General features: G+C 51.0%; 1 protein-coding gene across 4 annotated transcripts in view; it reads right to left on the reverse strand.

Annotated features, from left to right (window-relative positions):
* Nucleotides 1-53: 53 nt before the first annotated feature.
* The window catches only part of ASAP2 (ArfGAP with SH3 domain, ankyrin repeat and PH domain 2), a 149,327-nt gene continuing 124,629 nt past the window's right edge, over nt 54-24,751 (reverse strand). Inside the window, exons 17-29 of one of the 4 annotated variants that reach the window (XM_081069021.1) lie at nt 22,913-23,102; nt 21,164-21,249; nt 20,131-20,246; nt 19,076-19,143; nt 17,626-17,739; nt 15,317-15,554; nt 12,684-12,818; nt 10,518-10,689; nt 5,297-5,346; nt 4,789-4,880; nt 4,281-4,403; nt 2,440-2,484; nt 54-1,590 (exon numbers count right to left, since the gene is read on the reverse strand). In XM_081069021.1, the coding sequence (XP_080925147.1) occupies nt 1,480-1,590; nt 2,440-2,484; nt 4,281-4,403; nt 4,789-4,880; nt 5,297-5,346; nt 10,518-10,689; nt 12,684-12,818; nt 15,317-15,554; nt 17,626-17,739; nt 19,076-19,143; nt 20,131-20,246; nt 21,164-21,249; nt 22,913-23,102 (1,540 nt within the window). In that variant the 3' untranslated portion in view covers nt 54-1,479. Of the gene's footprint in view, nt 1,591-2,344; nt 2,485-4,280; nt 4,404-4,788; nt 4,881-5,296; nt 5,347-10,517; nt 10,690-12,683; nt 12,819-15,316; nt 15,555-17,625; nt 17,740-19,075; nt 19,144-20,130; nt 20,247-21,163; nt 21,250-22,912; nt 23,103-24,751 lie in introns of those variants that run through there. The other 3 variants (XM_081069018.1, XM_081069020.1, XM_081069019.1) reach the window with 3 other exon arrangements.

A 24,751-nucleotide genomic window follows, 5' to 3' on the forward strand; every position in this document is an offset into this window, starting at 1 on the left:
TAACATACGACGCTTGAAGGATTAAAAACATTAAAAAGAATGCCACGTCCATTTAAAAGTATTTTATTTTTTTCTAGTCAAATGACTAGTTAACAAGAAGAGTAGACTTATTAAACATGCTCTAATTATAAATCACTGCATTAAGGACAATGAAAATAGGAATTGATTTCGGTTATACAATATATACAGCTGAGCGGCAACTAGACCAAAGTAATCAAGTGAATGAATTGAATATCATACATCTCAGATAGCATTCCAAGCTGCATATCATGTCACCCACGCCTAGCAGATCATACAGTAACTGTCAGTCTGCACACGTATTTCTGAGTTGTCATTCCTAGAAGTCAGACCTGATGGAAATGGCATGCAAAATGCCAGAATCCTGCAGCTAAGTTCATGAAACGTAAACTTGAAATATAAATAGATATCTACAATGTTTTCCTTTCTCTCAGTTGCTTTCTTTTTATTTTAATTTGCAAATAACTAGGAAAAGATATTAGCAGGGAAGTTAGTATAATTTCTCCTCTGGCAAGAGTCCTATTAATTACTGCACAATAGCACCACCAAATTGTAGACTGGAAAAATATTTCCTAGATATTTATGTACCAGTGAACCTGATAGATTTATTTGGGAGTGGTGTTCAAATGTTGATATGAATCAACTTTAATTCCTTATATAGCTGGCACCAAGTAGTCAAAAGGCTGATCATAAGTTACAGATGCGGGAGGATTGTGTTAAAATATAAGTGCACTGTGCAAAATACATCTATTTACTTTCTTAAATCTATGAGAGAATTAACTAAATGTAGAGTTCCAACAACAGAAATGAACAATTAGTGAAAATGGATGTAGTGCTTTAAAAAAAAGACTTTAATTACAGATGTCTACCCGGAACTTGGAAAGGCAAAAAGCAGTTGCCATACAACATCAGAAAACATTCCAGTTTGTTCAGTCTTCTTTATAATAGCAACAAAAAATACAATGCAATTAAAACAAAAACAAAAACTCTATACTTACTAGAGTCTTGCATAATAAAGACAGGCTGCTTCAATCAAATGTACCATCATAACAAATGCAATAAAAAGCATCATCGCCTCACTTTCCAAGCCTATACTTAAATTTATTCCTTTACTTTTGGTAGAAATCCAAGTGAACGTTATATGCCTATTTATTCTCAGAGAATGCCAAAATTTCCAATATTCCTCCTATGAACTTAAGCTCACAATGACTAAATAGAGGTATGACAGTCAAGTTCATGAAACTAAGGAATTTCGATTTTATCATATACAATCTAATCCCCCCAGCCCTAGTGGCTTAAGTTTAAGAATGACATGATGGACATCAATAGTAAAGCTGGATGTTCTGGAGGTATTACCTGGGACCTACAGATTTCTGATATGCTCTTGATTACAAACAAATAGACAGATTAAAGTTTAAGACAGTGTAACTACCATTCCTGTTGGTATATAAATACAAGACGCTAAAGTGAGCAAACATTCTCATGAGCTAGAAAGGGGAGGCAGTGGTACGTACACTCAACAGGAAATAGCACGTAGGTGGTAATAAGCGGGGGCTGCACCAGGGTTCTTATCTGTGTGATGAAGTTCAAGAAGGCAAACTCCAAAACACCTAAAGCATACAAACGTGTTTAAAGAACTGCTTTGCAATCCATCATCCTTAGTTTTTAACCAAATTCAGGAAATACAGTTTTATATAACCTGGAACTGAATTAACTGCTATTTTACTGTATGCCCTAGTAAACTATTGGTAGTTTTGTTAAGTAGGATTGTTCACAATAGGTTATACACACATGCAGAATACAACGATAGTTGCAACCTCACAAATTAGGGTTGGAAAGTACAATGCTAATGTGTAAATTTCCAACTTGCTTTAAATAAATGTTGGGTGGATTTCAAAGGAAATCTTTAAAGATAGCTTCTTAAAACAATGCCTTGAATGGTGAACTGATAGCATTTTATCTCAAAAGGCCAGGCTGGTCAGGGGCTTGTGAAGCAACACTTGACTGGCTTCCTAAAACAATAATGATGCTAAGGGTCACCAACTTCAGAAATGGGCCAAGGGACGCAGGAAGAATTTCTATTCAATACTCATGTTTCTCGGTTTACCTAATTCTGCAGATTCAAGATCTTGATTATGTAGTTAAAACAACTTTGCAGTTCACCCTTTAGGAAATTCTGTTTTTCCCAATGGAAGTATAGTAATGTTTCATGAAAATCACAAATTATAAAAACAATTCACTTATCTATATAAATTGCCTTTGAGTTTTAAAAACAACAGTGGCATTAGAGAAAGTGGGCTACCGTGCAATCCACGAAACTGGTTATTTGGCAAGAGTTTGGGTACCCATAATGAAACAGGAACATAACAACCATTAAATGTCAGTAGCAATTTAGTCGGCAATAAAGTGCACAAAAGATACAGGAAAGGCTCCTTTGCGACTGGGATCTCCATCAATGTGGCCAATCTGAAATGAATAGAAGTTTAGGTTGTTATAAAAATTCCGTATGTTGGAAACTTTAAAGGGCATTGTAGCATTTGGAGGAAAAAAAAGAAATCCCTTCTGAGAATCACTTGGGTAAAACATCTGAATTGTTTTTCCTTCTTTCTCTCACTCATGTTTCAAACAGTGTGGCCTTCTTGGTAAGGAGCTCCTAGATCAGGGACATCAGGTGTGTGCATGGCACACCTACCACTGAGGTTGGCAGCTGTGGGGGCCACACGACAGCTAGCTGACCATCGCCCCCCACTTGCCCTGTTTTGTAATGGATGAAGAAACTGAGTGTCAGAAGTTGGTGAGCTGCAAAGTCCCAGAAAGTGGCAAATTTGACGTGGCCCCACTTACGTGTAGTCAAGCATTTATGAAGACTTCAATATATCCTTTTATTTTGGCTCTGGGTAAATTATATACATTTACAAAAAAACTATATAAATCATCATGTATGATCTCAACCATGGAAATAAAGTCTAAAAGAAAATCACTGAAATATAAATTTTTGGGGGGAAGGGAGGGCTGAGATTATGGGCACTGTTTACTTTCTTGTTTATACCTTTCTGTATTTCCACAGGTGTGAAGTGAACAGGTAATTTCCAGATGCCTAAGGCTGTTGTCAGCCTGGCACCCCATCCTATGGTGGGTTGTGTGCAAGCATGAAAGCAAGACCTGCTTCAGGTTGAGATGTGAGGGCAGTAGGAAGAGGTCAAAGTTTAGGTCCTCACACGACCCTCAGTCCTCATCCAGGGGACACACAGCCGGAGCTGGGTAAGCAGAGGCCCAACGAGCTTGCCAGAACCAGGGAGCTCTGGACCAACAGACACCTTAATCCCCCAAAGAGGAAGGGGCCACAGAAAATGCCGGAACCAGCCGTGCCTGAGGCAGTGGCGCCAGGCTCAGTTCACTGAGCCCAAGGAGCCGGAGGGCTCAGGGCTCACACAGGTGCGCTCTCCTATGGGTGCCGACTAAGCCCACTCAGCCAAGCAGCACAATTCCCACCAGTCCTGTTTGCATCTCACAAGTATGAACCATCTGGTGTCTGAGCCAAGTGTACAGAGCGCGTGGGGCCTTGGTGTCTGCTGCAGGGCAGTCACTGCCAGATGCCCTGTGTTCACATTTTATGCAAGTTACTTAATCCTACCACCCTCATTTGCTAAGGGCCGCCTCTCCTTGGGGGCCTGCTGTATAATCTACCCCAGCGCAGTCTGCGGTGACAGCCTTTCAAAGGCAAGGTGGCTAAGGTTTAGTGACATAAGCAACTTGCCCAAGTCACCCAGCCCGAAGGTGCTGAGTCTGGATTCCTAAGGCCATCAGGGAAGCGCCATGTTCACCCCACCTGGACGCCACAGCTCATTTCTGGACCAAGACCGACACCTGGGGACTGTGCCCTTGAGCTCAGCTCTCTCTACATGCCTCGCTGCACCAAACCGACAACGCTCAGGGGTGGTCCCATCGAGAAACTCAAGGGCCTCATTTCAGACCACCAGGTGTTCTCTGCAAACTGCAGCCCAAGGGGCTGTCCCACCCTAAGGAGAGAGGGCCTCAGCGGGAGGTCAGTCAGGCCCACTCAGAAGTGGGTGTACAGGGAATAGACACCGAGGCCAGCAAGGGGCACAGCGGCCAGCAGACCGAGGACACGGGCAGAGGGCATCGCCTAGGAAGAGGCCTCAGGCTGGGTGGGCAGAGACTCGTCCCCGCTCCTCCTGGGCCCAGACCCCGACTCACCCACCATTTGTCCCCCCTCCTCCTGGGCCCACACCCTGACTCACCCACCACTCTTGGTCCTCCTCCCCATCCACGATGATCACGTCCCCCTCAGAGAACGTCAGCTCGTCTGGGTTGTCAGCCACGCAGTTGTAGAGGGCTTTAACCCGCTTCGGCTTCAGCTTGGTCTGTGTGGAGGGGAGGAGGGGGCAGGGGTTAGCATGGCAGGGCGGCACCAGCTCCTGGGCAGAGACCTGGACCCGGGGTCCTGATGGCAGGACACCTCACGGGTGTCCAGATGAGGTGGCGCAGTGGAGCTCAGGGGCTCGGGGACTTCCAGGACGCCACAAGAGAAAAGGGAAGAGACACCAGCCGAGTGGAGAGCTGGGAACGTGGCAGCCTGTGGCTGGTGTGCGCAAAGTGTCAGTCGGAGACCTGTGGGGAGAGGCCTGAGCCCACCGCTGGCACCTTCTGGGTTGTATCCCGCCCAGATCCGTCCTGGGTACCCAGGAAGAGGCTACCCCAGCGCCCAACCAGGGGAAGAGGGAAGAACAGGAGAGCTTGTCCACTTACTGTCTGTGATTTCCTGGGCATGGGCGCTGGGGGCTGCACGGCCGCGGTGTTGGACAGAGGACCCAGAGCTTCTGTTCCCGAGAGATCCACTGCTTTAAGACCAAAACGAATCAACTCACCATACGCCCCTTTAGTCACAACCATAAGATACAAACAACTAATATAAATATCCTGAGGTTTTTCAGAGGCATTATCCCAAAGAGTCAAAGAACCTTGTGATTTCTAGGCAGCCTTGGTACAGTGTGCAAGTGTCGCAGAGACAGATGTGGCCACCTCCTGCACAGACTTCTAGATCGCCACCAAAAGGCCGGTCCCGCCCCACCCCCATCAGAAGGGGACGGGACTGCAAGGTACAGTGCAGAGAAGCCCTAGGCACAGGAGCTCAGAGGTTCCGCCGAGTGGACAGCTTGGCCCTGACACAGGGCTGCCATACTGGACTGGAAATACCCCCGACTTTGCCTCCACTAACCAAGTGGAAATAGAGCTCAGTTCCAAGTGAAATAATTACCAGGTCCTCTTGGCTGGCTTTTGTTGACCAGTGGGCTCGTCTTGTCAGTCCTACAAAGAAGGGAAAACAGATTTCTGGTCCGAGGCTTGAAAGGCATGTTACCTGCCCCAACACCTCACCCCCTTTTATAAAGGAACTGTCTGTGTTCAAGTTGAAAAATGAATGAGTTGATTTTATCAAGTTATTCAACTACCTTTTTTTTCTGGAAGAAGAATGAGAGGCCCAAAGGACAGTGCCTGATGCAAGGTCCTAATCCTAAAACCAGAGCGCTTTCAAAATCGCTCCTTTCTGTGTGGGCCTGCGGGTGATGACCACGTCTGGGGAGGAATCTGGCCGCTGGCCACCTGCCACGGGCTCTATCCCCACTCTGCTTAGTGCTTTCCATGCGTGGGCCTGGCTCTCCTAAGGGCGGGGATGAATCCATTCCAGGGCGCTGAGGGCTCTGCCAGGACCTGTTCAGGCATCAGTGGTCAGCGTCATCCATGCCTCTCTACTCTGTGGTCCCTGCTGCCTCTTAACTGATGTGGCTGACCTTGGCTCGGGCACCACCCGTGAGGCTCCCGGCCCAGCACACAGGGGTCAGTGAACTCAGATTTGCCACCTAGTGGGCCTGGATAAATGGATTTCTGTGTCGGCACTTTCACCTGCAGACTGTGACACCAGTTCTCTCAAGATAAGGATGAACAACAGACTGTGTCTATGGTGAGACGAGAGGAGCGCTACCTCAAGGTCCCTGCTGGTCTTACTGCACCCAGCGCGGAGCCAGGCACACAAAGGGGACTTAATACGTGACAAGGAGGGGTTGGAGGGCAGAAGCAAGGGATGAAATCTTTCCACTGCAGCCTCACTTCCGGTGGAACGTTCTCTTTGCTGCTCTGAACGAACCCAGTCTGCGGCCTTCGTTCCAGCTTCAGAGAGAAGGTGAAAAAAACGTAACACAGATTTTGCTCATATTTCCCAGGAACTCAGAAAGCATAGCAAGTGAAGGCCTCGCCAGTCTGACCAGTGCTGTCATTTGATTTCCATCAGTGTAGAGATAGAAATCATCATGCTGACGCTGCTGATCCCTTCACCTTCAGCGAACTACAAAATGTTCCCAGGGAAGGCCTGACCCTCTTAAGACACAAACTTCTCCTTTAAAGAGCCAGAGAGTAAATTTTTTAGGCCTGCTGGATTATATGGTGGTCTCTGTCACAACTACTGGACGCTGCCATCGTAGCAAACAAATGGGTGTGGCTGTGTTCCAGTAACACCTATGGGCACTGAAATCTGAATTTTATATAACTTTAATGTGCCACGAAGTATTTTTCTTTTGTTTTCCCCCCAACCATTTAAAAGCTATAAAAACCATTCTTAGCTCGCAAGCCATACAAAAACAGGTGGCGGGCTGTATCGGGCCCTACCGATGTCATCTGCCAACTCCTGCTCTAAGAAAGCAAAAGTGAAAATCTGGATTTGTTCGCAGGATACAATCAGTGGGGTGGGGTGCTCTCTTTACAAAGAGAATGCACCAGTGTATTCCTTTAAAAACAGAACTCCGCTGGGCAGTGACAACACGGCGCCCTCCACCCAGATTTGTCATGGAGGTACTGGGGTACCACCTGCTTTGCCTCCTCCCCAGCTTTCCTTTCAGGCAGATGAGGTGAGAGAAAACGATTCCATGAAACAGGTAAAACCAGGTAAGACTGTTAGGGGAAACATCCAGCGAGGCAGACGAGAGGCTCAGTCAATGGGAAGGAAGGTGCCCAAGACCCTGCACTTGGCAGCCAACGTCCACTGTTCTTTCTCCGAGTTCCCTGATCGCTGGCAGCCGACTGGTGCTCATCTAGAACGTCAACACATGAGTTGGTCTCTTCAAGAACAGCAGTTTGGAAGGAGGAAATGTGAGGGAAGAGCGAAGGCGCCTGGAGAGAGGCACGACCCTCACACAGGACCTAAGGGAAGCACAGCCTGTGGCCACGCAATGTGGACCTGAGAGCACATCCCCTACAGAACAACCGAGTCACGGATGACACCTCACAGACGCTGGTTAATAGGAAGGCAAGGGTGCACATGTTATAGTTTAGAAGCAGCACTTAAAAAGTCCTGAGAGTCTTCTAGTTAAAAACAGTAGACTGAAATACATTTACTTCCACTTTCTCCCAAGGAAAGGAATTAAAAATAAAGAAACCAAAAAGAAGCAAGAGAACTGAAGAGGAAACCACTTTGGAAGCTGAGAATGGGAGGATGAGTCATAACCGTCCCAGTTCCCCTGAGGAAGGAGAACCCTCAGTGCAGAAAGCAAGCCTTGACCACGCCATGTGTGCTTCTGAGCCCCCCAGGCCTCTGGGAGGGGGAGAAGAGGGCAACACACGCCAAGGACCACCCAAAATCTGCTTAAGGAGCCACTGAGTCCCAGGATTCTTGCCCCAACTCCAGAAAGGCTAGCAACTGCCCCTCCCACTGAGGACCAGCACTTGAATTCTTGGAGAGGGTATGCCAGGTGTGGTTGTTGGCAGTACCTCAAGAAACAGAGGGACTAAGTAAAAGCTTAACTTTATTTCTACATTCAAGGCCCAGAAAACCTGCTTCCTTCAGGCAAAAAGAGCCTGGAAGGCTGTACTCTAAGGAACCTGAGTTGTCCAAGAAAAAAGGCCCAAACTCAGGGTTCCACAATAAAATGGCTCAGCGAGGTCACTCCATGGAGAAACCCACCTGGGCAGCTCTGCGCAGGGGGTGCAGTCTGTCAATCAGTATTTAGTGCCTCCCCAGAAGTGGCCAACTCACAGGCAGAGAACACCTGACTTAGAGGGAAAAGCCTCTAACAGAAGTCTAAGCAAAGAGAGATGAATGTGGAAGAAACAAATCACGCAGAGAAACGAAAGCTAAAATAAACCACCCCCACTCCAAACCCATGGTTAATAGTTGGAGAGAAAATGATTCCATGCGATAGAATACTGTTAACTTGAAAATTACACAATAGAAGAAATGAAAAACTCGATAAAAATCGGAAGATAAAATTGAGAACACCTCCCAGAAAGACGATTTTAAAAACAAGCAAACAACACAGCTGTGGAAACCAGCGGGCTGCAGAGAGCTGGCCCGTCCGTCGGGGCTGCACTTCCAGCCCCAGCCTCTAGGTGGGGCCACGGGGCCGGCTCTGGTCAAAGGAGCGTGAGCATCACTCCAGCCAGGGCGCCACGCTCACCCTCCCAGTCTCTTTCCCTTCAGAAGTAACCCTGGGCTCAGGGGACAGTGATGGTGGAGTCAGAAGTAGAAGGGGTCTGGGTCTCCAACTCACTCCTTGGGACTGCTGTACAAGCAAGAATATGGACACAACCTAAGTGGGCAAGAAGTCCATTTCAGTGTTTTAACCAGTGAGTTTCAGGGGTAGGCTGCTAAAAGTAGTCAGCTTACCCTAATAAAGAGAGAAAAGATGACACACGTAGAGAAAAGGCCAAGGCGATTTGACATCTGAATAATAAGAATTGTATTAGAAGTGAGCACAGAAAAAATAGAATTAGGCATTAAAAAAAATTAACATTCTCAGAACTGAAGGGATGTAGTTTACATCCTGCAAGTTTATATGCAATCCTCTATCTGATAGCACAGATGAAAAGAGACCCACCCCGGGGTGTCAGAGTCTGAGCGCAGACGGCAGGTGTCTGTGCAGGGGTGTGCCTGAGTGGGGCAAGGAAGGCATCTGCCTGGCGGGGGGGCACATGAGGTGGCCTGGCAGGGGAGTGAGAGCCCAGCAGGCTGAAGACGCTTCTGCATAGAGGGGAGGTGGAGGCAGATGGCAGATTTGTTTCACAGGTATTGATCAACTAAGTAAACATGGGAGCCAGCTATCTCACTATTGGAAAAGGGAGTAAAAAGTACCGTAACAGAGGAAATTAGAATGAACCCTGCAGTGCTTTTAAAACACTACCCCCCCTCCAAATTCTTTACAGAGCTAGACTCTATGACCACCCAGTGCCATGCACTTCCCCACCCCTCCACTGGGTCTGGGCTCTGCCATGCTTCACCAGTAATATGGAGGAAATGATGCCCTGCTGGTTTCCGGGCCAGGCCTATCTCTTGGGACTTGTTTTTGGGCCCAGGCACCATGATGTGAGGAAGCCCTAGTCACGCGGCGAGGCCATGCAACACGTGTCAATATTGTAGCCAACAGCCCCAGCTAGGGTTCCAGCAGATGGCCAGCACCAACCACTGGCTGTGTAAAGAGGCCTCTTGTGAGACTGGCGTCCAGCTGATGACTCCCTTTCTGTGTTGACCCATCTCCAGCCTTTGAGTCTTTTCAGCTAAGGGCCCAGATATTGTGGAGCAAAGCTAAACTATGCCCACTGTGCTGACCCAAACACCTGACAAGAGTCCGTGAGCATAATAAAATGGTTATGTCTTATCTCAGTAAGTTTTGGTGTGGTTGTTACTGGACAGTGTAAACTCATGGGTTTCAATACAGACAGAGAGAAATGTAGAGATAGGTGTGCTCATATACGTACATGTGCATGAACGTGTAAGTGTACATGTGCCTGTGCGTCCGACTTCCGGCCCCTCAGAGGGCTTGCCTGGGAGCAGTGAGACTCCCCCAGCAATGAGCACACAAAGCGTGCTGAACTTGGCTTCTAAGTATCATTCAACTAAAAGGAACTGTTTTCCACTACAAGGATCCAGACTGAGCGCCATGAACTGGATTCCCGTGCAGGAAAGGATGTTATCTGGACAAACGGTGAACTTGAATGGAGTCTGAGGATTGCAATCTATGGACGGACCTATGTTAATATCCTGATTTTGCTGTTTACATTGTGTTTATGTAGAACACCCCTGTTTGTGGGAAATATATGCTCCACACTGCAGAGGGTCCACGCAGTCAAAATAACCTTGTGAGTGAGCAACAAATAGAACCTAGAGGCCCCACGTCTTATGACTTTAACTCCTCAAATCCCAGTGTCTGTACTAATGTACTAAACAGAAATTTAAATTATGTAGATATGACACACAGTCATATGAAACTTTCACACTTTAAAAATTCTCGATAAATTATTTTGAAGACATTTGAAATCTGATGAAACCAAGTTATGTCACTAATGTTACAGTAGAAACACTGGAGATTTCAAATGTTCCCATAGAAACCTCGGCAGATGAAGTAATGGGACCACTTGAAAGCTCCTTGAATGCAAGAAGCAAGGATGGGCAATGTGGCCAGGCCCTGAGGGGGGCGTGGAAGGGAGGTGGTTACCCAGGAGCAGGCCTCTTCTGCGGGAGGCGGCTGGGTGGCTGGGGTGGCAGGGGTGGGGGTGTGGCTTTGCCCAGTGGGACCCCAGGCTGGGCTGGCTTGCTCTGCTGGCTCAAGGCTTCCATCACACTGGGCGTTTTTGCTACCGGAGGCGGTGGTGTGGGAGCCAGGGGATCTGCAGAGAGACAGGAGGAGAGAAAAATATAGAGGGTCACACTTCAGGCATCATGTTGCTGGTTTTCTCACCGGAGGCTCTTCCGATAAGCGCTTCCTTTTTCCTATTGCTATTTCATCAGGGAAAAAAACATAGCTTCATTGCCGATTTTCCATAAATAGTTAGGCTTTAAATGTTTCGATAAGGCTGTATTTTCTCAGCTAGAATTCAATCTTGGAAAAACCAAGATGGTTTTCTGCTTTCTACCCTGACACCTGAGGCCCAGGCCGTCTCAGACCTCACTATCCTGTCCCTGGAAGAGCTGGGCCTTCTTGGGCCAATTCTTTTTCGGTCTCAGTGGACCCAGGGTCCCTACCCGTCTCTCTAAGGTGCAAGCAAGTCACTCTGAAGAAACGTTGTGAAGAACTATCTCTGTACAGGTGCCACGATCTGAGGGGGGGCAGGGCCAAGAGTTTATTCTCTAGTTTTGACAGGTGAGGAGGCTGAGGCTCAGAGAGGGGATGTGCTTTCAGCCAGGTCAGAGCTGGTAAGACAGGGCAGGGCGCGGGGCCTTGAGCCCATGCCTCCTTCCCCTGCTCCCCCTTTGCTGGGGAACATCAGTGCCCTTCCCAAATGTGCGGCATTCTCATCCCCTCGTCTTGCTGAGGCGGCCGCCTGCCAGGAGGCCGACACCTGCAGAGGCAGCAGTCAGTCAGCAGCAGCTCTGCCAGGACAGCTGGGAGGGCTCCAAGGAGGGATCAGTTTAGAGTCTGCCTTTCTCTTCTTTGCTTTCATTCCTCTGTGCTTCCTCTGCTTTCAAGTTAAGTCAAAGGGAAGACTAGCATGCCAGTGTCCCCATCCCAGAAGGGCCAGACCAAGAGGCAGAAAAGTGGGCTTCTGGGACCTACTGAGTGCCCTCGAGGACCCGCCATGTGCCCCCTGGGACCTACTGAGTGCCCTCGAGGACCCGCCATGTGCCCCCTGGGACCTACTGAGTGCCCTCGAGGACCCGCCATGTGCCCCCTGGGACCTACTGAGTGCCCTCGAGGACCCGCCATGTGCCCCCTGGGACCTACTGAGTGCCCTCGAGGACCCGCCATGTGCCCCCTGGGACCTACTGAGTGCCCTCGAGGACCCGCCATGTGCCCCCTGGGACCTACTGAGTGCCCTCGAGGACCCGCCATGTGCCCCCTGGGACCTACTGAGTGCCCTCGAGGACCCGCCATGTGCCCCTGGGACCTACTGTGTGCCCTCGAGGACCCGCCATGTGCCCCTGGGACCTACTGTGTGCCCTCGAGGACCCGCCATGTGCCCCCTGGGACCTACTGAGTGCCCTCGAGGACCCGCCATGTGCCCCCTGGGACCTACTGAGTGCCCTCGAGGACCCGCCATGTGCCCCCTGGGACCTACTGAGTGCCCCCTTGCTGTTTAACTTGGACGTGTCTTAGCTGGATGACCGCCCCCCCCCAGCCCCTGGAAGAGCGTCCGTCCCACACGTAGCTCCCGCTCCGCCAGCGGCCACGCCCCCCGGGGCTGGCTTCTTACACGTAACTGAGGTCACGGAAGGAAGGCGGGAACAACCCGAGAGAAAGGTCTCCGGGCTCTCAAGCAAACCCAGGGGCTCCTGCCACGGCCAAAGCAGAGCGGGAGGGCGGGCAGTCCCGGGGCTGGCGCCCCCCCCCCCCCCCCCCCGCAGGCGCCCCTCCCCCCCCGCCCCAGGAGGGAAACCTCCTCCCACCCGCCCCACGGTTCTGGGACTCTCGCCCTCCCGTTGACAATGAGGAAACACACACACCAGAGTATAACCCAAACGCTGAGAACCACAGCCCTGAGCTGACGTGAGACGCAGCGCTGCTGACACGCCTGGGGACACAGAGGAAGGAGCGCGCGACCCCCGGGGCGGGCGTGGGACACCCCGCGGAGCCGCACGGGCTCTCCCGCGTGGCTGCCGAGAGCTCCCCCCGGCCGTCCGGATCTACAAAGCCCACCGCGAGAAAGGAAAAGGGAAAACGTACTGGTAGATGTCACGCGGAGAGGGGGCAGCGGTGGATGGACAGCTGGCGGATCTGACGAAGATCGCTGCCGGCCTACACCGTCCACACTTACAGAGTTTGTCTTCCACGGGGTGTTAGCGGAGGAGGCTGTCTGAACTGCGCACGCACGCACGCACGCACGCAGGCAGGCACGCACGCACGCACGCACGCAGGCACGCGCACGCACGCACACAGGCACGCGCACGCACAGGCAGGCACGCGCACGCACACAACAAAAACAGAAACAGAACAGCGCGTTATTGATCCGCATCCTTGTAAAATGGTACCAGTGACCCGTCTACACTAGCACTCAGAGCAGACAGAACGCCGATTTTAAAAGTTCCTGTCTCTGGTATCTGGAAGGTCGATTCTGATAGGCACCGAGCGAATAACGCTTCTGGGGAAATTCCCAGCCAGTGCTGTCAATCGCACTGAGTGGAGAGGGAAGAGGAAGCACGAGGACACGCCCCGCGCGCCGGCTCCCGTCCCACCCAGCAAGTCCTCGCCAGGCCTGGGAGGGTCCCGCGTGACACAGGCACAGCAGTGGGGCAGGGCACCAACCAGAGACACCAGCTGGAAGGCTCTCTCCCGCCCCCCGCAGGCGTTTCTGGCTGTAAACGGGGACGACAGCCAGCAGCCCAGGTGACACACACACCAGGGCGCTGGCACTCCTCGACCACAGTCCTTCCGCTGCCCCCACGACCAGCGGCATCTGCTGGGTGCCGGAGGCTTGCTGGCCACACGGCCGGGCCTGCAGAGGGAACGGCGCACTGCCCCGGGCAGGCCCCGCGTCCAGGGGGCGCCTCACACGTGCTCCGGACAGAGGTCGAGGTCAGCTGCGTGCAGGCAGCACAGGCTGACACCGCCCCCTTGTCCAGTCGCACGGGGGCTCCACACTGAACCATGTGCGGGCCGGACGGACAACAAGGGGCCGCTGGGGAGAGGGCAGGGGCCTAGCAGGGATGAAGCGCAAGCTGCATCATCGAAGGCAGAAGTGAAGCTAACACTGGAATCGCGAGCAGAAATGAAGTGAAAGAAACCAAGACCCTCTCATTCTACGACGTTAGGAAAGCGAGACATGAGCAGCTTCCCATTACTTTTTATATGATCCAACAGAGCAAAACATAACCTTTTCTCCGATGACAGCAAAAGCCACTAATGGGGTGGAGATGACCCCATCATTTCAGCCCCCGTCATACCAAATGTGGCAGGAGGATGGCAGGGGGCAGTGACATGCCCCCAAAGGGACCCAACCACACTGCTGCCCTCACCTGCCCTGGGACCCTCCCAGCCAGAGCCCAGTGACGGTGACAAGGAGGACGTGGCAGCTGAGACTTGCTTTCACAGCTTCCTTCCTACTCAGGGACCTCCCTCACAGCTGGGGTACAGACACCGCCTGGGACATGGGGACAGGGGTGCCGTGTGCTGTGCAGATGATGGGCTCTGCCCGGCAGGTGAGCAGGCTGGTTTCCGGGGCCTGCCTGGCAGTGCCTGCTCTCCTCTTGGAGGGTCTGCTCTTGAGGGGTGTGGTTCAGTGACCCAGACGACAGGCTCACTGGCCTCCTCTGGGCCTCCCTGCTCTGTGTGGGAGGGTCTTCAGACCCCCAGGACAGCAGGGGGAGGTGGGGCCCAGCCACATGCCAGCACAGACCCAGCGTGACGGCATGCTGCTGTACTCACTCCTCGGCCCAGAAAGCAGCCACTGCACAAAAGCGACTGGGGACTTCTTTTGTGACCAGCAGCAGCCTTAGCACCTGGACATCACGCCCGGGGACGGAGGCTCCTTTCCCTCCTTCCTGTGGGAGGCCCTCCAAGGCCACTGGCCATGGCTCCCAGCCCCAGCCCAGAACTGGGCCGGCCACTTGCTGGACCTGCCTTCAAAGAACAGCATGACCACTTGGCCCTTCACTGCTGGGCAAAGTACTTAACTTGGGGGATGGGGGTGCGGGGCCTTCGTTTTCCATTGTTATAAAACGAAAAGCCAGCACCTGTTGAGTCCAACTCACTACATTGTGACACAGCCAGAGTGAGTGTGGCAGCTTTGGCACTTCAGGCCCTGGCGGGACCACAGGGACAACTTTGAACTTTTACAATTAGGCTGAGCATTGTCCCCAAGTAAACATCTTTTCATCCCTCACCTCATGGGGATCAGAGCGATAAGAACTAATCACAGGTGCCACAGGCTGGCCGAATGCAGGTGGGGAGAGATAAAACAGAAAAGAATGAAGGCAAAGAAAGGGAGGGGTCACGAGTGTGAAAAGCACAGAGAAAAGGACCAGAAAGAAGGTCTGCAGGAAAACAGCTGACAGATCAGTGTCAGGAGCTGGCCCGTCCGCCTCAGTCCTACCCTGCATTCCCCGAGTCACACAGATGCCACAGCTCTGCCTAGAACGAGAACCAGCTCAGGATACTCTATGAGCACCCTAGGAATGATGGAGCTCCTTTAGGAAGCAAACAACAGAAATAACAAAGAAAAAGGCCCCACATGGAAAAGCCCATCCTGATCCTGACCCAACTATTACCTAGTTGCGGGCAAAGCAACAACACAAACTTCCCAAAACAAAAACCCCAACTACACCCGTTGTGCTCTGGCAGGGCGACCAACAGCTCAGTACCTTTGGCAACGTTCCGTGGGGGCAGTGGGGGGGCGCTGGTGGTGCTGGGGGCCGCAGGCTGGGAGGGTGGCGGGCTGCCGCTCAGGATGGCGCCGTACGTCTCGTTCTGCAAGATGCTGGGCACGTAGCTCCTCTGCTTGTCCTTGGCCAGGCCGGGGGTGTCTCTGGCCAGAGATGCCGCATTGGAGCCCAGCTGGTAGAAGCTGACAGGCCGGTCTTCCCGCCGACTGGGGCTGGGCTGCAGAGGGGTGCAGGCAGGTGTGTGAAACACAGGCTCACTGAGCTCTCGGTCACAGCGCTCACGCTACTGGTGACAACCTCATGTACACCACCTCCACTTGGGCATGGTGCATTTCTGACTCTCAACTGTTACTTGAGAGCTGCAAGATTTAAAACTCACTCTTATCATGTCTCGTAATAGAAACACACACAACAAAAAAGCCATGATTTACAAGTTACAATTCTCCATTCTGCGAAGGTTTTAAAATAGAAGTGATCTCATCTTTACTAGCCAGAGTTATCTGAATGTAGCTCTGCATTTTCCCTGTTTCCCTGTCATAAGCATGCTTTCTTATAGTCTAGCTGCTCTGGGCATCGAGCTGCAGTCAACCCCCAACAGCTACACAGAGAATTCAGGAGAGAGCACGGTTTTCGTCCCCTATGAACTGCAACTTTTGAGATGCCTCTAACTCAGGGGTCAGCAAACCATGGTCCACTGGCTGCCACCTGTTTTTGTTAATAAAGCTTTATTGGAACACAGCCACGTTTACATATTGTTTACCCATCATTTACATATTGTCAATGGCTGCTTTTAAGCCACCCTGGCAGAGCAGCGTGGTAGCAACAAAGATTGTTTGATATTTTAGGCCCACAAGCCTAAAATATTTACTCTGTGGCCCTTTAAGAGTTTGCCAACCCTTGTTCTACCTGAAGGTCATGGCATGGAATCATGACTTGGGCAAATGAGATCTAACTCATATTTCAAATGTCAGCTTCACAGTAACAGCTATGATCTTGAGCAAATTTCTTAGTCAACCTCGTGACCCTATTTCTCATCTGTTAAACAGACATAATGCTCACTGTGTCCCTAGCACAGTGCCAGGAGCTGAGCAGTATTAGATTGGCTGGTGCCCAGCTCCTCCCCTCACAGGAGATTCTGCCCGGTCCAGGCTCTGGCCAACCCCATGGCCCCAGCCCTGCTCAGGTGTGGAGGACTCGGCGGCTGGTGGCTCTCCACATGGTTTTCAACTCCCACAAACCCATGGCGGTATGAGCTGAGCATCCTACCACGCTTAGCTGCAGAGGCTGGGGGATGAGTGATAGGGCTCCCAGCAGAGCCCTTCCTGCCAGACTTCTGCGTGGACGATGCCACCTGCTGTGTCACTGCCCACATGATGGGAATGTGGTATGTGCTCTCACCCCGGGGCCAGTGCTTCAAACCTCCTCCTTTTTATAAGGTAGGTAAGTATACACATAGTCGGCTCTTTGCACTTTGACGCTGTGTTATAGCTGGCTCGGAAGAAATTTCTCATTCTAAGAAACAGTAAGCATGGGTGTCAACTGCTCCACCCATGAGGATGGTCTGATAGATTCCAGAAAAGCCACATATATAATTAGACAGGCTCAACACACGAGCGGCACTCGCCACTCGATTCCTGGCAGCTAGGAGTGTGGGATTGCAGTCAGTCTGTCTGAATCTGACTCTTCCTCTGAGACTTGTGTGAAGGTAGCCACCTTCAGGGGTCTCCCTGAGCGTGCATGACAGTGTGTGTCATGAGAAGGGAGCTGCACTAGGAGGCGAGAGCTCTCAGTCTGGCCCCAACTCAGTCTCAAATACTTGTTTCACTGTGGCCAAGTCAACCTCTCTCTTGAGGCTCAAGGCCCTGCCTAATAAAGGCCTGGCCCCAATGAGCTCTAAGGGTCAGTTAATGATTTCAGTTATGGTTTTAAAGATTAACTAAGCGAACATGATGACCGATACTTGGGGACACCTGGCTCGTTATCACATTGTCCATAGAGTGTGAGCTTCCACTAAAACCCACTAGACCTAAGGCCCCCCCATATCTTTCCTTCCTATAAAGAAGTGAGCAGCTGCCTCTGATGACATAATCACAGTTCCTTTAAATCAATGTGTGCAGGTGCTGGGGACAGAAGCGGTAAGGCCCAAACCTACTGAGATCAATGGAAGCAAAAAATAAACTAGATTTTCTTTTCTGCAAAACACCTTTCCGCCATAATTACAGGCTAGGAACCACGCTGCTCTGATGAAGCTTATTATAGAACCTTAACGTCTTACACCTGGCACAGACCTGCAATTTCTCATCCATATCATCATCACTTTCATCCAGGTCTTCATGGAGCAAGCGCCACTCGTACTCGACGTGAACGTGAGAATTGAACCTTCCAGATAAGGCTTGGGTCAGCTGAGAAGAACAAAGAACTGTCAGTGACACTGCTGCTCACACACCACACGCATACAGCCCGTGAAGGCCCATGAAACAGGCACCCACCAAGGGGTCCAAAAGGAGGGGTGCACTGGCAGGGGGAGGAGGCAGAGAGCAGTGCAAGGCGGGCTGACTCGTATGTAAATGAACTTCTGCACATGGATTAGGATAAGCCCCCTCCCTAATTCACCATGAAACTCAAACCTGGTAACTCCCATTAAGTGCTCTGTAAACTGTAAAGTGCTGTATGTAGCAAGGGATATTTGAGTTCTATAGGATGATGGTGGTCAGCCTGTAGGTACAGACACTGCACATGGGAGCAAACTCAACCTGAGCAAAACGAACGTGTTGACAGCTGTTAACCCCGCCTTTCTCAACCAATACGGGAGAATTAAGCACAGATGAAAAGTTGCGTGACTATTTTCTCAGTTCTCTCAAGGAAGGTAGATAGCTAGTTCCATTCTAGATGCACAGGAGAGAAACTGATTCATCAGATACAATGAAAGTCTTTGGACATTAGGGCTTAATTTTTTCATAGCCAGAGAGGAACTGTGTGACCTTAGGCCAGTCACTTCACCTTTCTTCCTTATCTGTAAAATGAGGGTAACAGTAGAAACCATGCCAGAAATACTTATCAAGATTAAATGAGTTAATAGACAGAAAATACTTCAAATACTACCTTGTACAGCATTTACTGTTAATAGCTCTATTCACTGAGCAGTAGCTTTACAGAGTTCGACAATAATTCTCGTAACAATCTTGCAAAGCAGTAGAGCTGATTCCACTTAAAAAATAAGGAAACAGTGGAGAGAGCTGGCAAGATGACACTTCCTGAGTCACAGTGGAATCCCACTGCAAACCGGGTTCTGCCTGACCCTGGAGGGCTGTCCACTGGCCACACTGCCTCTTCTTCCAGAACAGGACAGGATAAGATGGCGCATAATAACCCTCATGATTTCGGGCCGGGGAGTAAAATAAGAAAGGCAGCTTTGGCGTACTCACATAGAAGGACAAGCTAACAGCTTAGAGACCCCAGAGGAGAGGCAAAGTTAGGGTCTCCCCGGGGCCTCTGCTCCACATGCCCTGCAACACCACGGAATACCAACTTGTGTTCCAGGCATCAGTAGGAGGGGAGTGGTCACCTCCTCTCTCAAGGCTCTGCAGAATACCTTCTCCAAGCCATCCCACCTAGGACACTGGGATTCGATCGGGACACATACTGCCGAGCTCAGAGCAAACCCTCCTCGAGTGTGCGTGGCCCCTCCCTGTCCCAGGAAGGGTGTCCTCGTCCCGTCCTCGCCGGATGGAGACTCACCAGCTCCTCACAGTGCTCGTGCCTGAGGCGCTTGGCAATATCCAGGGGTGTCTCTCCTGACTCATTAGCTAAACGGCAGGGTGACAAAAGGAGGCATTACAACAAACACAAGTGAAGGTTTCCTATCGAGAGACAATTAAAAAAAGATACAGAGCAGCAGCACTAAATTAGATTGAACATGACTAGGGAAATCCACAATGAGTCTGCCCCAGTCAGGGCGGAACTTGGCTTATAATTATACAGAACTGGAGTGTAACAGTAAGATTTTACAAGACACGGTTTGCACTAATCGTGCAAGTCAAACCTCTGAAGTAGCCAACTAATGAAAATTGTTATCCAAACTCTTACGTCGAAGAAAATCCTTCACGGAAATTTGCTAACCAGAACCACTGCTGATGGAGTCGCGGGCATTTGCCCGTAATAACTTGATACTTCCTTTTATGCTGTCTACAAATCTGAAACTGTGTACTTTCTCCTAAATGAGCCTCAGTCAACGAGGCTGGAATATGAATTGTTAGAAAAGAAGCTGGCTCTCAGGCAAGTGTGCGCCTTCTTTCTCCTTTCAAATGACCTTCAAAGTACTTCCTCATGACCTGATCACAGCTGGGTGCCCGTGGGCCAGCCTGTGCCTGACCAGGGTCCCACAGTGGAGGGAGAGGACCAAGGCCACGCACACCAAGGGTCCCTCGTGGAGGAGACTCGTGCAGAGAAAGGAGGGGCAGTGAACAGTGTCTCACCAGCACACCTGCAGCCCAGAGCCAGGCGGGGCTAAGTCGAATCTTAAGTGGGGTTATGAACAGGGCAAGATGCCCCAATCTTTGTCTAAATTCACCTCGGCCTCCGTGACAGCTGCAGGGCCTATTCTCTGCCTCTTACCATCCAAATGATGCCTGCACATGATGGCAAGTCTACGTGACAGATGGAGGAAGGGCCCCTTCTCTCTAGAGGGCACGGCTTACTTCTCTGCAACCCTGACAGGAGCGCGGGGTACGGACTGTCTCCGAGGGCAGCGTGGGCGCTGAGCCAGCAGGAAGGCCAGGTGGCCCGCCGCTCACCTATCTCGATGGAGGCCTTCCCCCGCAGGAGCAGCTTGAGGCACTCGGCGTTGTCCGTCAGGCAGCAGTAATGCAGGGCCGTGCTGCCCTTCCCTGTCTGTTTGTCCAGGTTCCCACTGGCCGAGCACAGGGGAAGAGAAAGACAAAGAACAGGGAGTCACGGGTCACAGGAGTAGGAACTGCCCATGCAGGGGACTGAGGTATGACAGGAGAACGGGAAGCCGCCAGCATCACTGAGGACTTCTCTCAATCCTCCTCCAAAGTGGCTGGGTAGAAGTAGCCTTGGCTTAAGGCCACCAGGGAACTCACAGCGATGGCAGAGATGGCCAAAGAGGGAGTGAGGCACCCGAGCTGCACTTGGGCAGGGGCCGAGAACGAGTGAGGGCACCTGCCCTCCTAGGCCGGCCCTGAACCACTGCATCCCTCCTGCCTCACCCCTCCCGCTTTTCCATCAGTGCCTGGAGGCCCCAGGAAGCCTGTGGCACGCGCCCATCACGTCCCACAGAAAGATGGGGGAGCTATTTCCATCTTTACTGTTGACACTTTCACCAGAAAGAGGAAAGGCCACTTTTCCAAAGTCCAGAGTCCCTGGGCTCCTTTGAGCCTACTCGCCCCGGACTGGCCCTGAAAACAGGCTCAGGGGGAATTGTGAGATTTCAGAAGTTCTTCCAATGTAAAACAAGGCCGGGTCACTCCAGAAAGGGACTCATACACCTCAGATATATGCCCCCCAAACACTGGTGGGGGCCACCGAGTCTGCTCTCGAGGGGCTTGGTGTCTCCCTGGGGCACAGACGCCAGAAACTGGATCGTGCAGATCCCGGGAAGGGTTTTTCCTCACACTCCAGGGCCTCTGTAGGATTGCCATGGAAATCCCACACCTGGCAGCACTTCTGCTGTCTCATAATTCATGTTTAGACCTGGGAAAATCCCAACATTTTGGCCAGACCACTGATGCCGAGGCAGCACCTGTCTCCTTCCTCAGAAACACCAAGGAACAAAGTCAAATGCCTCCCTAATTTCAGAGCACCTACCTGTTCTGAACTAAAAAGTCTACAATGTGAAGAGAAGTCCGGTCCACAGATCTGACTGCAAGGTGGAGGGCGGTTTCATCTGGCTCCTGCAGACCAAACAGAAACACTCCGGAATCCCAAGGGATTCAGTTTTGTGTCCAACACAAATGACAGCCTGTATCTCTCTTCCAAAGGCCTTTTATTCTTTCCTTCAAAAAGTTTATCTCTAAGGTACACAGTGACCCCTTTAACCAGGGCAAACTCTCTGCCCTTGGGAACCTATATAGTTGGGCCTATTTCTCCTTATTCCGTGGGAAGTAATGAAAAATTCAGGGGTTTCATTTCAAAGTCCTCCCATCTCTCTGTCCTTGTCCCTGTACTAACAATATAAGGTGCTGCCTGTAAGCAGGGGTCTCAGTTCAAAGACTCCAGGAAGGTTCTCGGGCCTCCTGTAAGTCCGTCTTCTTACACCTGCTGCCTGAATTCATAGAAACATATAGCTTTTAAAACAGGGTTCAAGTTTACCTTTCTGCACTGTGGGGACAGAGCCCGGAGAGCAGTTTCCAGGCCTCACGTGGAAAGGTGCTCACTCGGGTAGTAAATGGCCATCAACTGTGATTGGATGGCCATCAGCTGTGGCTGGTTGGCCGTCAGCTGTAACCAGTGAGCCATTGGCCACTAATATAACTGCTGTGGCTACGCTAGTAGCAAATGGGAGCTAGCAAGAAGATGGTGGCTGAGCTAGCAAGAGCGGATTGCAGTTATCAAGTGAGGTTGGTTGGCAGAGAAGTGGACAGCGGGTTGCGGATCATGTGGTTCCTCCTGCTTCCTGTGTCTCCAACCCAGCTGCCAGCGAGAACATAGTGGTATGACTCCCCTATCTATGGCTCTGTGGGTATTCCTGTTTGGCCTCACCATGTCCTGCGTTCTTATATGGGGAGCGGGACAGGAGACCCCGTCTGACACCCTGCATGACATACACTTACAGATAAGGCCATCCACACGAATACCTGGTCTTCAACTCATGGGGCACAGGACCACTACTGCCTTTTCTGAAAGTAAGTTCTGGCAAGTGGGGGGTAAGAGACCAATGAGGGTGGGCGGGGGACAGAAGGGGAGGGGAAGGAAGTGTCCCCGCTGTCCTCGGCCAACACAGGGCTCAGAGCTCAGCACGCCCTGGACCGTCTGGGCTTGATTTCTGCCTCACTGAACATTAAGTTTTCATATAATGTGCTCAACTTCTAAGGGATCTCCCCAGCCCCAGCCCCAAGTAAGGAGGTTTCAAGGGAATGTGTGTGTCCACAGGGCACACTTGTGGAAGGAGTTAGGACACAGTGACCTGTGACACTGGTGGATCCTCACAGCGAGACCCCACCCTCTCAAGATGGCTCCTCAGGAAACGGGGAGATGTCTCTCCCACTCCTGTTCCCTCGGGGGGAGAGTGTGGGGAGCAGTGCACCGGGCCGGCAGAGCTCTCCATCCCAGCGTGGTCCTGGGAGCTAGGGCTTGGCCCTGAGGCTCCCTGTGTCCCCAGGAGACGCGAACAGAGGACAGGGCTTCTCTCAGGGAGCTCAGGCCTCTGAGAATATGCCATGCGCCCCAGGAGCTGGGCTTTCTTCCCAGAGCTGGCATTACACTTTTGGCTTGGACACCAATTTCTTCCCCCAGAACTCAATGCTGTCAGAGAATACCACTTTGTCAGCATTCCTAGCTCACGGCCTGGCCACTGTCCCCCTTCTTTTCTTTAAAAGTAGCAAGCCACACTCTTACATGTCCATTGGCCAGTGGAATTTTTTCTGTAAGGTCCACACCATCAGCATAAGCCTGGAGTAACCCAAAAATATCTCTTGTTTTGACGGCCTCACACAGGCTGTGCAGTTTTGCCGTGTTATCCGCGTGTTTTTTCCTTGCATATTTCCTCTCAATGTACTTGGCAGTAATGTAGTCTTTCCTGGCATTCCTGAAATCAAACATAATTGCCTTGTAAATGATTAAGGGCCTCTGTTCAAACACACCCAACAACTACTCCTCTAAAACAACTTCTTAAAAAATCCAGCCGCCACCCTCCTCATAAGAAGCGCTGGTAGGAAAACATCAACTGGGGTGGCGGCTGCCACGTGACTCCCCTGCAGCACCTGTGCTCACCGGGACACCTGGAGCGCTTTCTAGAAGCATCGAAACCTTCTAGTTTCCAACACAGGAAGCCTCAAGACCCAGGGCAGGGATCCTGGGGCCTCGCCCAGGTTCTCAGGGCTGGCTGTGCAGGGGGACGACCCACTCACAGGATGGGGCCGTGTGTTCTCAGCCCATCTGGCAGGTCTCTACCTTCCTCCTGAAGCTCTATGCTCCAATCTCACTGAGCTGTTTCCCTCGCCACCCCATGTGTATCTCCATGTCTTTGCTTACCCCACTCCCTCTACGTGGCAGGCAGGCTTTTTATGCCTTCTCCCCTAGGTAATCCACGTTCCTGAGATAGCCATTCATAGCTCAGCTCCAGACCACTGGGCCTGACTTGGTAGAAAGCACTGTCTCAGGTGGTCTGCCTGACTGCCTGTCTGCCCACGGCTCTGCAAAGGAAGTTCACTGCCATGTGATTCCCCTCCCCCTTTTTTGAAAGGCTTAGGCTTTTGGAGAAAAACACTGAAGTTGACATAACATTTGGCACGCTGTTCAGGAGAGGCTTCTTATACTTCTAGAGGACAGGACATACATCAGGTCCTGAGTCAAGGGAGAGAAATAGTTCTGGCCTCTGTTCACAGACACCCACGAGGCAGCTTTCCCCTCCCACCCACTTCTCTCTCTCAATACCCCCAAATCCATCCCGGTTTTCACGGGCGGTTAGGGGGTCTTTGGCATCCCCCCTTCCACAGATTTATCTGCAGATGGAGTGCTGTTCTGAGATAAAGCCAGAAACAGTGCATTCCTTTTACCTGGAAGTAAAGCCTTAGCTTATTTAAGTAGCCTTAGAGCTGTGACTGTATCTTTGACTTGCTGATTCTTTAAAAATGGACTTCCCAGACCAAGCAACATTTGTGGTGGGAAATATAAAAATTTTCTTTATCAGAAAAATATATGTAAGTATTTAGGTATGACACAAAGTGGGATGAAATGTTTCAGAACAGATCTGAATGCTATAGGAGCACAGAGGGCCTGCTGGTTATTTCAACTGAGGAGGTAAGTAAGAAAGTAGGTGGCATTTTGCCATCACATCGGTCACCTACCCTCCTTTTGAAGAAAAAAAGGGGATGGAGTAAACTTCCTTTTCACCTTTGCCAAGGTTGGGGAGAGGGGTCTCAATGCAGACAGAACATTCATATTGTCGAGTTCCAAGCAGACAGGATTCATGGTTTAGAATCCGCTAGCCCCAGAATAAACAAAATCTCTGCTTTTATAAAGCAGCCTTGGTACACAGAAGAAGTTATTTATCATATACTTTGTTCAAAACTGACCAACGTTACAGCCTTTCAGGAAACGGGTACCTCCACTGTGAGAGCAGGTATCAGTTAAGCAGAGAATAAATGCACCACACCAGGCCACAAAATTTCCTTTGATAAACAGGATCTTTTAGCCCCAGGAAGCGATCTCCAACTGAAACCTAACTTGAGGGGA

This window comes from Rhinolophus hipposideros, assembly GCF_964194185.1.
Source record: "Rhinolophus hipposideros genome assembly, chromosome: 12".
In the NCBI taxonomy this organism is placed as follows: domain Eukaryota; kingdom Metazoa; phylum Chordata; class Mammalia; order Chiroptera; family Rhinolophidae; genus Rhinolophus; species Rhinolophus hipposideros.